A 12,499-nucleotide genomic window follows, 5' to 3' on the forward strand; every position below is an offset into this window, starting at 1 on the left:
TGTTGATTTGAGATGAAGTTAAAGAATGTGAAGATAGTCCTGAAAGAGCCCCAGAGCATCATGCTGCCACCGCCATGCTTGACAGTTGTCTGTCTCCTGGCACAGACCCAGCCTTTAGACATAGTTTACACATTTCCAGTTAGGTGGAGGTCAGGGCTCTGGGGACAAATAGAAACTTTGAGTCTTCCCTTCAACCTGCTAAGGGACATTTAACCCAAATAATGAATGAGAGCGTATGTGAACACCTGAGTATTTATTGTAAAAAACCAGGATTTTTGACCTGATTTACATGTTTACATGAATAAATACTTGAAATCAAGCTTGAAAGAGGATCCACGCACATGTTCTGAGGCTCCTTAACTCGGCTTTAAAGGAAAGTTCAGCCTAAAGTTTAACTGACAGGTTAAAGCCACGAATTAAAGAAACAATTGGAGCTTGAATGGGAGCCCACAATGTTCCTGTTTTCTTATTGATCCAGCAGTATTGATTTCTCTCCCTCCTGGCTGTGTTTCCTGCTGAAAGCGTCTTATTGCTTCATGCAGCAGTTTGTCAAAAAAAAAGCAGATCTGTTGAAAAGGGAGATGTTGCTCTGAGCAGGTCATCCTTTAGGTCACTGTTTACTGCTGATCATCCGTCTTCTCTCCAGGATCTGGAAACTTGGGTAGACTGTAGTTTAATCAGATTGGTCCTTTAAAACCCAACCACTGGAGGCATCTTGAAACCCACAGATGTTTAACCACAGTTATTTGCTGCTTCTTCATTCTTCATTTACACAACTCCTGAATCGCCTTTACAAATGAAAAGCGTGAAGCTGATTCAGATTTTCTTTGGAAGGATGATAACGCATGCAAACTTTAATTCAACCGTTGAACGTTAACAAACATGGACCATAAACGGAAAAATGTGCTACAGTTTCTTTGACAGAGGCAACATTTTGAGTATTTGAAGAAATTAGAAGATCTCCCCCTTTTATGCCTCAAAGCATATGCTCCCAGTTTGTTTTAAGGATCTGTTCTGAGTTTAGAAAAATAAAACGCCATGGTGTTTGATGACACACGTACTGACCGAAAAGTAGAAGTAATCAGTTCTTATGAGACTAATGAACTAATGAAAAACAGATCTTTGAAGATCTGACCTGCCTGTCAATAGTCTGAAACCAATAAAGGAACATTTTCTGACTTCGATCATTGGCTGATTGGTTAGTTCATCTCCAACCATAACAGTATCTGGTCTGAAAAGGACAAATAATTGTCTAACTAGCCATTTGTCAAGAAGTTATTTTACTTTGAACCAATGTTAAACAAAACATTATCTCTGGTTCTGGATCCTCCAATCACTGTACATCTGTGTCATGCTGGGAACGCATGACATAAAGGAGGAAGAGGAGGAGGATGACGAAGGAAGTGGACCAAGAGAAAAACATTTCTCCTGGGCCATCTAACAGTCAGGGATTTTGTTCCTTTTTGTATCAATAAATTTGCAGATCTGACTGCCTCCGCGTCTTACTTTTAAACGGTGTTACTTGTTACTAGAGTGTTGGCTGAAAAATAAAAATGTTGGGTCTGCAAATGTAAAAGTTTAACTCCTAACCCCACCCAGAAGTCAAGTCGCCCACGGAAAATGAGTTAAAAAGGTGCACTTTGGGCCGCGTTTGTGGCATTATTCAGTGTTTCAGTAACTAGCTGTACAACATGAACGTATAGATTTAAAATTTATTCTCCCAACTTTATTTGCTTTTTAACGGAGATTGTAGTCATGACAGATTACAAGAAAATTGTACATATAAAACAAACTATACAACTCCTTTTATGAACATATAGATTTTTAAAAACATGTAATAAGTATGTTCTAGCATCTGATTAATGTACATTTGCTCTAGTTGAACTTGCTGCTATTCTAAAAGGTCTCTCATGCAAGAGGGAAAATACTAATTTAACTTGCTGTTAAATCAACCAATAGAGACTATTATTCTTGCTTTAATTAAAGTCTAGATTTTCTTTCTAACACGCCTACCTGCTGGTGTTCGGCATTTTGACACCACGTTGGGCAATTAAAAATCACGTTTTTATTTGCTAAGTGCTTCAAATAATGTCTATTGAACAATTTATTTTACGGTTTCGCAAGCCGTGCACATGAAAACAAGCCGTTTTTGAAAACTGGCCACAAAACAGTGAGTGACTGAAGCCATTTAAGGTAAATTTTCAAGGCCTTTCAAAGCGTAAAAGCTTTGTTATTCTTATGTTTCTCCTTTGATTTTGTGTAAGAATGGTGCTATATAAAGAAACTTGCCTTGCCTGCGGTTGGTTTTTCCAGGTACTCAGACACCTGGGATTAGTCTGATCCTGTGCTCTGACTCACATTTGAGGTTTCTTTTGGAGTTTGGCTGTCTTGGTGATTAAAAAGCATTTGATAGACTCGATAAAGCGATATAAACGGAAGCTTAATGTGGGTTTTTTGTGTGTGACGTCCATGCTAATGTTGTTGTTGTGTACTGAAGGATGCCGGGACCAGTTTAATGTTATTAATGCAAAAACATTTCAAGAAATTCATCATTCACAATAATACAAAGAGGCATGACTGGTCCCGAGTGGAAAGCGAGTAGAAATCCACATTACACCTTTTTCTTTATCCACTCACCAACTAATGTAACCCACCCCACTTCTTTCCCATTTTGTGAGCTAAGAACATCTGTGGACTTTAAGCTCTAATTTAACCCTGATGACCCCATTTAACCACACTCGGCAGCGTTTCAGTAAAAGAGCCCATGAAAGGTAAAAGAAGATGTCGAAGAGCAACAGAGAGTCTCCAGTTAAAAATGGAAACGTCATGCTGAAATGGAAGTACAGCAGGTTCCTTTAGGAGGGGAAAACTCATCTCCAGCTCACCTCATTATGATCACACAAACATTGTTACCTCAAGAACAAAAGTTTGAGAGAATTTATTAGGTTTCAATTTGCATAAATATTTGTAATAAATATATATTTTATTTATATTTTAATATATATGATTGGAGGACACTGATGTGATCCTAAAGCGCCAACAAATCAGAACAGTTGCTGCTGGAATCTGAAACTTTTTTTTTACTGGAAATAAAACATGTAACTCTGTACTTTTTTATGTTTTAACTCAGATTAAATATTTCTTATTATTTAAAGGCTTTGAACTGTTTCAGCCCTCCTACCGTTCAGTTTAATGGGATTTTAGAGAACTGGCCACAGGTTCTTAGTCAGGTTAGGATCTGGAACGATTACATATCACAGGTCCAAAATTCCACTGTTGTGATCATTTGGCCACTTTTCACGACTTGCCTTGGGGCATGGTGCTCCATCCTGTACATAATCAATCTGCAGATTACACCAGATTGTATCTGAGTGTTTGGAAGACGTTGCTCTTGCAGGAGGTTTTGATCCCACTCTTTATTTCCGGCACTGTTCCTGCCAATGTTGAGCAAGCTCTGCACTGGTGGCAACAGGATTCTGTAGTCTCCCATGGGTGGCCTAAACCCTTTATCATTGTAATTGAACTTCTCACTTTGAGGTTTTCTGCATTAGAGGCCATTTTAATATAATCAGAATCAGCTTTATTGGCAAGTTTGTACATACAAACATACAAACAAGAAATTTGACTCCGGTACACTTTGCTCTCTGGTTTTTGTATTACAGAATATACATATTTACATTATACAAATATACACATATATAAATAAAAGGTGCATTTGCAACATCTGTATGCTGTTGTTCTGTACTCTATTAAATGTTCATCAGAGAAACAGCCTGGGGGAAGAAACTATCTCTGTGGCGGCTGGTTTTAGTAAACAGTGCTCTGTAGCGCCACCTGAAGGTAAAGCTCTGAACAGTTTATGTGCAGGGTGTGTGGGGTCTGCAGAGATTTTGGCAGCTCTTTTGACCCTAGACCTGTATAAGTCCTGGATGGAGGGAAGGTCAGCTCTGATTATTCTCTCTGCAGTCCTGATTATTCGTTGCAGTCTGGATCTGTCCTGTTTTGTGGATGAACCAAACCACACTGAGATGGATGAAGACAGGACAGACTGAATGATGGCAGTGTAGAAGATGACCAGCAGCTCCTGTGGAAGGTTGAACTTCTTGAGTTGCCTCAGGAAGTACAGTCTCTGCTGGGCCTTCTTTTGAACAGTGTCTATGTGAGAAGACCATCTCAGGTCCTCAGAGATGGTGGTTCCTAAGAACCTGAAGTGGTCCACAGCCGATACAGTGTTGTTGAGGATGGTGAGGGGGGTGTATGGGGGTGGTGTTCTCCAAAAGTCCACCACCATTTCCACAGTCTTGAGTGGGTTCAGTTCAAGGTAGTTCTGACCGCACCAGTGTACCAGCCGATCCACCTGCTGTCTGTATGCAGACTCATCACCGTCCTGGATCAGTCCAATGACAGCGGTGTCGTCTGCAAACTTAAGGAGTTTCACGGACGAGTCCAATGAGGTGCAGTCATTTGTGTACAGAGAGAAGAGGAGTGGGGATAGAACTCACCCCTGGGGGGCACCAGTACTTATTGATCTGGTTCGGGAGAAGATGCTCCCCAGTCTCACCTGCTGCTGTCGGTCCGTCAGGAAGCTGTTGATCCACTGACAGGTGGAGGCTGGGACGTTGAGGTGTGTGAGCTTCTGGTGGAGGATGTCTGGTATGATGGTGTTGAAGGCCGAGCTGAAGTCTACAAACAGGATCCTGGCGTACGTCCCTGGGTGGTCGAGGTGTTGCAGGATGAAGTGTAGACCTAAGTTAACAGCATCAACTGCTGACCTGTTTGCTCAGTAAGCAAATTGCAGGGGGTCCAGCAGGGGGCCTGTGATGTCTTTCAGGTGCTTCAACACCAGCCGCTCAAAGGATGTCATGATCACAGACGTCAGGGCTACAGGCCTGTAGTCATTTAATCCTACGATGGTGGGTTTCCTGGGAACCGGGATGATGGTGGATCGTTTGAGGCAGGAGGGGACCTCACATTTCTCCAGTGATTTGTTGAAGATCCGGGTGAAGATCGGAGCGAGTTGATTTGCACAGGCTTTCAGACATGATGGGGAGACGTTATCAGGTCCATCAGCTTTCTTTGTTTTCATGCGCTGAAAGAGCCTGTTTACATCTTCCTCGGAGATCTTTAGTGCAGGTGGAGGATCTGAAGGTAGGGGGTTGGTAGCTTTAATGTAATGTAGTGGAGGTAACCACTGGTAACCACGGAGACAATGATTACAAGCTAATGGTGATGTGATTGTACTGAGATGAAAGTAGTTGACAATTCTGAGGGAAACTGGAGTGCAAATATGTTTGCAACATTTTATAGAAGGACCTTGGTCCTCCCAGGTTAAACGCTGCTACTTTTTTAACATTTACATGTTTTTGTCTCTCCTGCTTCAATCACTTTCTTGGATGGACAAAGCTGTTGACATCTATCTTCCTCGTTTTGCAAAAACACTTTTTCTACATTTGACATCTGACATATATATGTGTGAGGTGAGGACTCCCTATAATGAGTCGGTGTTTAAATATCTGTGCTCTTGTTTTTTTTTTTCTGGCAGGAAGCCGAAAGCGACGACAGGCTGGGCCTGCCAGGCGACGCTGAGGGAGAATGTGACGTTGACTCCAAAACAGACACTCCAGATGCTCCTGTCTCCACAGCAGACTCGGACAACACTCTAGAATACCTGAACAAAGCTCTGGAGGGGCTTCCGCCCAGGTGCTTATTCCTCACACAGATATGCGTTGAGCGCCAACACCAAATGTTTTCTTGTATTTGATCCTGAGCAGGTTCCTGTGGTCACCGTTCTGCTAAAGTACACACAAACATGGCCAGATCAAGCTTTAGGTGTGACAAACCTTATCAGTTAAACCCCGAGAGTGAAAAAACATCTCATTTGACATTGGGGGAATTTGCCACAGATTGCTGTAGACCACTGTAAGAATAATTTTGTTATTTTGGGGTTGCATGTATTAGATCTAAGCAATCAGTGTCTTACCTAAGGGGATAGTTCTCATTGGGGAGTCAGGCTGATAGCAGGACACAAGATCAGCTGAAACGACACAAACTCTGAGATTTTCCACCAAGTTGTGCAACTGTTGTGTGGCATTTTTTTACAAGCTGGTGATTGTTTGCATTTTTCTTCTTCAGTACATATGTTTTGTCTTTACAGGAACCTGCTTAAATTGCTGCAGTTGGTATTTCACATGAAAAGTGATGGCAGCATTTATCAGAGGGAGCTCTGATAATACAGGCATGGACGTCCTGACTGTAGATTAAATTATATTTGCATGTACATGCTATCTTAAGAGACAACACTGTTTCTCACTGTAAGCAGAACAAACATCAAGAGCTCTTAGTTTGCAAGCTGGCCAAAATGCTAACTCCTAAAAGTCACAGTTGCATCATGTCATTTTCACGGAAATGCTCAGAAAAACAAGAGTGTTACTGTAACTCACTGGTGTTTCTACACTCCGGATGTTGTTTGAATTATTGTTTTACCTTAATAATGCAGTAAAATACCAGGTTCCTCCCATTTAAGAACAACTGCAGATTAATTTGAGCTTAAATTAAAGCTGAGATATTTTTAGTTGAGAAAAGGTGTAACGGTACAGTGATCACATACAGGAACACAAACACGACACATATACAGAGGCCGCAGTCTTCGACGCAGCTGTCCTGGGTTCGAGTCTCGACCCAGAGACCCATGTTGCATGTCTTTCCCATCTCTCCACCCCACTTCCTGGCTGCTTACTTTAAAAGAAATAAAAAACAATAAAGGACAACTAGTGCTGAAAAAAACCCCAAAAGTCCTGCTTTTTTTGGTCACGTTTCAACTACTAACTAGTGGCCAACTACCCAGATGGGATATGGGCAGAGAGAGAAGGGAGGAATTATGCAGTAAAGGTCTCAAGGCCGGGAATCAAACCACAGATGGCTGCGGCAAAGACTGATAGCCTCCTATTTAGGGGTGTCCACTCTACTGCTACGTACCGACCCGCTTCAGTGTCGATTGATTAACAATTACCTGTGATTAGAGGCACTGCCCCACTTCAGTGTACTTTGTTGGTTCTATGGGATAGACCAACAAAACATATTTCCGAAGGGGACAAAAGTTTTTAACAATAAGAATCTGAAAACTGAGGTGTGCGTTTGTAATCAGCCCCATCACCTTTTAGTTTGTAGAATGAACTATGACAACACCGACGGCCCCAACTCTTTTAAGATGTGTTTCTACCAGCTTTGCTCATCTGGAAACTGAAATAAATAAAACTTCTTAAAGCTTGTGTAGTGGGAGATGTAGTTCCTAACTTTTGTCTCATGTCTCCATCCTCTCTCCATGATGATCCATCCAGATGATGGATTGAACAGAGCTCTGTGAGATGTTCAAAGCTTGGGATACGGTTTTAGAACCTAACCCTGCTTTAAACATCTCCATAACGTTCTCCCTGACCTGCCTGCTGGTTTCCTTGGTCTTCATGATGCTCCTGGTTCCCTAAGGTTCTCTAACAAACCTCTAAAGCCTCCACATTGATTTGTACTGAGATTAAATTACACACAGTTGGGCTCAGTTTGCTAGGTGGGTGACTTCTGATATTATTTAGGGCCACCTGAGTTTTTTCACACAATTTTTTCCCGAACTTTGTGTGGGTCTATCACATAACATTCAAATAAAACGCCCTGAAGTTTGTGGTTGCAACCTAGTAAAATGGAAAACTATTCTTTTTTTAGATGTTAGAAAACAATGTGAAAATTCCCACATTTTAGGCTCACCAAACTGTTCCTACATAAGGAGACAAAGATTATTGGGGCAAATATCCCTAGTGTGATTGTTCAGATGATCTGAATAATGGTCGATTTGTAAAAGCCTGCCAAGAATTATTAGTTTACCCGGACGAGGAGTTTGTTTTGATATGCTGCTCTCTGACAGTGATAAAAACAGGAAAGATAAGACCCTGAAGCGATAAACGGATACAGGAGTAGAGATATAAACACTATAAAGTGGATAGGTCCTCAGCAACATGAGTGCAAACTGACAATGGGCTGTTTTGTGTTCAGTGAAGGAGTGGAGGGTGTGGCCACTTAATGACTTGCAGTTAGTTCACTGTGGTTCATTGAGTCAAAGGGCGCCTCTGCAGCTGAAGTTCTGCAGAGACGTGTGGATAAACCGGCCGCAAAGGGAGAAGGAAACCAGGAAGAACGTGGAGTTAAGGAGCTAGAATAGATTCCAGACCACACAACCTCGTATTAAGTTGCAGAACATGATCATTGGGAGGTTGGTGGAATGAGAAGCAACAAACCCAAACAGTAGTAGAAATGATCATAGATGAATGGAGCTGCATGAATGACCGCAGAGATCAGATGAATGGATTTGACGGTGAAGAGAGAGGGTGGAGGGATACCAAGCAGTCAGCATTGAGAGCTTTTCTCCTGATGCAGATCTTTTCCATTTATACAGCAGACAGCAACTTCTGGCCCGCTTGGCTCCTGTTAGGTTGGTTCTGATTTGCTGTGAAAGGTGTGCCTCAAAGCTACAAATATGAAGCCTTTTCCAGCAAGAACAAGTTAGCAATATATTTGTTACATCACACAGGGCTGTGAAAAAGTATTTGCACCCTTACAAATTTTTTACTTTTACTGTTTTTTGTCCAACTTCACTGTTTCGGATAAAAAATATTCACTGGTAGACAAAGAAAACCAGAGTAAATACAAAAAAGCGGTTTTCAAATAATGGTTTTATTAAGCTGCCCCACCTGCACCTTAGTTGATTAACAGTTACCTGTGATTACCCACATTTTGTTTGATTCATGTTGACACTTGGCTGGATGGTGGGCCAGTTGGTAGCACTGCTGCCTTGCAACTAGAAGGTCCTGGGTTTGAATCCCAGCTCTGCGTCTTTGGGCAAGGAGTTGGCATGTTCTCCCCGTAGATGCATTCTCTCTGCCTAGTCCGACTTCCTCCCACAGCCAAGACACATGACAGTTATGTTAACTGGTTAATTTAAATTGCTCTTTGGTTTGAATGTGTGTGCGTGGTTGTTTGTCTTGTGTGTCTCTGTGTTGCCCTGTGGTGGACTGGCGACATGTCCAGGGTTTACCCAGTCTCCCACCCAATGACTGCTGGAGAAAGCCACCCTCTTTTATGTGAACTAATGGCTGGGGGAGGCTTTGCTTCTTCAGCAAGTGGTCCAGTTCTTCTTAAAGCAAGTGGTCCAGACTTGGACCACTTGCTGTAAAATCCTCAAGGAGAATATCCGGCCGTCAGTTTCTGATCTTCGGCTCAAATGCACTCGGGTTATGCGGCAGGACATTGATTCAAAGCAAACCACCGAGTCTATGTCCAAATGGGAAATAAAATAAGGTTCTGGACTGGCCTAGTCAAAGTCTGGACTTAAATTAGTTTGTGATGCTGTGGTGTGAACATAAACTGGTGTTTAATGCTGGAAAATCCTCCAAAGAGACTGAATTGAAATAATTAGCGAGGAAATTCTATCACTTATTTGGTACTTTTTCGTGTAGGGCCAGGTTGGTTTGCGAGGCAAATAATATTTTATGCCACTGTAGGTAGGTGAAAACAATGGGAAAGCTATATTTTTTATTTTTATTTAAGCACAGAAGATCTAAAACCGTCTAGAAATCATCAGGTCTTCTCTTAGTAGCATCTTTGCAAATCAGCACTTTAATTAAATAGGCGATAGAGCTTGGCTTGTTCAGCTCTTAGGTCAAATCGGCGGTTGGATTCTGCCAATCATGAACTTGGGTTGTAATTCAAATTTGATGCCTCTTCTGTTGAATGAATTGTTCATTAGTTGTATTGTGTTGTAAACAGACCTTGTGACTGATATAAATACAGCCATACGTTTGTTCTCTAAGCTCTCCGTTCTTCACAGATGGAAGAACTACTGGATACGAGGACTTTTGTCCATTTGCATGATTTCGGGCTTCTTCCTCATCATCTATATGGGACCTATCACTCTTATCTTTGTGGTAAGTTACAGTTAATCATGCGTACAGCATAAAACTTAACTAAAACTGAAGTTGTACTCGAAAGCTGAAATTTCTGAGTTTGAAGTTAGTAAAACCTGTGGAAAGTGGGTGCGTTTCTGGGGCTGCAGCCCATCCTCATTTTTGATAGCTAACAGATAAAGCAGCTTAACCTTACCAAAACTTTGCTGACTTTTCTGTCAGTCAGACTTCTCTGCTCAGCTCTCTTCTGGTATTTCTCCCGTAGGTCATGTGTGTGCAAATAAAGTGTTTCCATGAAATTATCACCATTGGCTACAGAGTTTATCATTCCTATGAGCTGCCTTGGTTCCGGACCCTAAGCTGGTAAGAAAAATAGATTTTTATGGTAAGCAGTAGATACATTTGAGCATAAATCTATCCTGCAGTTTGAAAGCGTCTCATGAAACTTCGTTCTTAAATAGTGTTAAAGTAAACTTTTCTCAAAGAGTTTGTTGTACCTCTTTAATCTTGCAACAATTTAGCAAAAAAATGAAACATTTTAGGCTGCTGTTGTATGTATACTCATGGTAACCTTGGAATAGGCTTGATTTCTTTTTAAAATGAGCCACACTTCCTTTAACTCATGTCCAGGTTTTTTACCATTGATACTCTATAAAGTACTGGTTGAAGGTTTACATCCGCTCATCACTAATGTCTGGTTAAATGTCCCATAGCGCAGTGCTGAGAAAGTAAACATAATTTTAAGATTCTGCCTGGATATTTGGCCAATGTTCAGGGCAGAATTATTGGAGCTTATTTAAATGGATCAGTGTTCTGGCACAGACCCAGCTTTAAAGCATAGCCAACAGATTTTCAGCAAACCGGGCCAACATTAAACTCCTAGATTGGCTCTAACCTCAACGCTGTTGGGGTCACTCCAGAAGCTTAATGTTAGCCTGCTTTATCCAATGCAACACCAGTGTAGGTCTGGGTTTGGGATCATTGGTTCTGTTGGACCCATTGTGTCCAGGTTCAAACCACCTTGCTGTTGGTTTAAGTTGACGTTGAAGAATATGAAGTTTGTCCCCCACTTTCATCATTTCATCAGCCTTGTGCAAGGCACCAGTACTACTGGTAGCATCATGCTGCTGCCACTGGACTTGGCAGCTGGTACACTGCTCCCGGGTTTGAAAGACACACACTGACTCCTCCTAACATACTTCTTGTTATTGTGGGCTCACTGCTCTTTGTTTCTTGTCTGACCGTAAAACCTTTCTCCAGAAGTAGTTGGTCTTGTCCATGCAGGCAGCTGCAAATTACAGTTGTGCTCAAAGATGCTGGTTCTGGAGTAAGTGCTACTTTTTTGGATGGTACCTTCGGACTCTACATAGATGTTATACTGAATTCATTGTGGACAGTGACACAACACAAAATGGATAAAATACATAAGAATGAAGAATACCTCCTAATTCTTCAACAGCTAGATGGTTGAAAGCTGAATTTGTATGTTGTGTAAACACTCCACCCTGGATGAGCCTGTCTTAATGAAACTGACTGGAACTGTAAGGAGTGGAGTGACAAAATCAGTTCATCATTTTCAACCAAACTCTTTCCCGATCAGAACTCAAGAGGCTTGAATTATTTGAAAAAAATCTCCAACACAAACACACTACTGGCACACCTGTGTCAAAGATTTGAAACAGGAAGTTCTGCATGTGTTTTAATTTCCTTAATAAATCACACAAACATACTTGATTGCTCATGATTGCTCATCTATTATTTGTAATAATAAAGTATTAATTATAGTTTGTGAGATTTGCATATTTTGTGGTCTGTGTGCTGCATCCATACGCTCTGAGTCTGGTGTCCTGCTGCTTTTGTTAACACTTTGCATACACACCCACACAATGCAGATCGGAGCAAAGATCACTGCCATGCTGGAAGTAAATGAACTTTCCCACCAAGGCCACCCCCATAAAAGCCCCTCACACACACAAACACACTCAGCAGATCAATGTGCAGTGGTGTAAGAAGCACAAGTAGACATAGAAAACCATTGACCCACACAGAAACAGACAACAGTTTAACACTGCTGCTAAAAATGCCAGAAAATTACATAAGGATACTATAAACTGATCAGACCTTTCTTTTTTGCCTTAGGTACTTCCTGATTTGTGTCAACTACTTCTTCTATGGTGAAACAGTTGCAGATTCCTTTGGAGCTTTGGTGCGGAGGGAGGAACCTCTGCAGTTCCTGGCTCGTTATCACCGCTTCATTTCCTTCACTTTGTATCTCGCAGGTGAGTCTGTCCTCAAGGACGATATGATTCAGTGTCTTGGAGAAACAAAACAAGCTGTTTGGCCCCTCTGCGTCCACTCACTTGTGTTTTTATTACAGACAGGCCAATCAGATTTCAACGACAAACCGTGTTGGTTTGGTAGAGCTGAGCATTAAACAGGGAACAGAAAGATGCCTTTAGGGAAACATGTAGTGTAAACTCTAAACAGACACAATCACATGAACTTATTCATATCCTCTCCATGCTTTTCCTTTTAACGTTCATTTGCTGGTT

The 12,499-nt window shown here is 41.5% G+C and overlaps 1 protein-coding gene across 1 annotated transcript in view; it reads left to right on the forward strand.

Annotated features, from left to right (window-relative positions):
• cds1 (CDP-diacylglycerol synthase (phosphatidate cytidylyltransferase) 1) overlaps nucleotides 1-12,499 on the forward strand; it is a 31,252-nt gene that overhangs the window by 3,652 nt on the left and 15,101 nt on the right. Inside the window, exons 2-5 of the mRNA XM_047380677.1 lie at nucleotides 5,543-5,700; nucleotides 9,872-9,968; nucleotides 10,213-10,310; nucleotides 12,087-12,226. Coding sequence (XP_047236633.1) covers nucleotides 5,543-5,700; nucleotides 9,872-9,968; nucleotides 10,213-10,310; nucleotides 12,087-12,226 — 493 coding nt within the window. The remainder of the gene's footprint in view (nucleotides 1-5,542; nucleotides 5,701-9,871; nucleotides 9,969-10,212; nucleotides 10,311-12,086; nucleotides 12,227-12,499) is intronic.

This window comes from Girardinichthys multiradiatus, chromosome 12 (assembly GCF_021462225.1).
Source record: "Girardinichthys multiradiatus isolate DD_20200921_A chromosome 12, DD_fGirMul_XY1, whole genome shotgun sequence".
NCBI classification, from domain to species: domain Eukaryota; kingdom Metazoa; phylum Chordata; class Actinopteri; order Cyprinodontiformes; family Goodeidae; genus Girardinichthys; species Girardinichthys multiradiatus.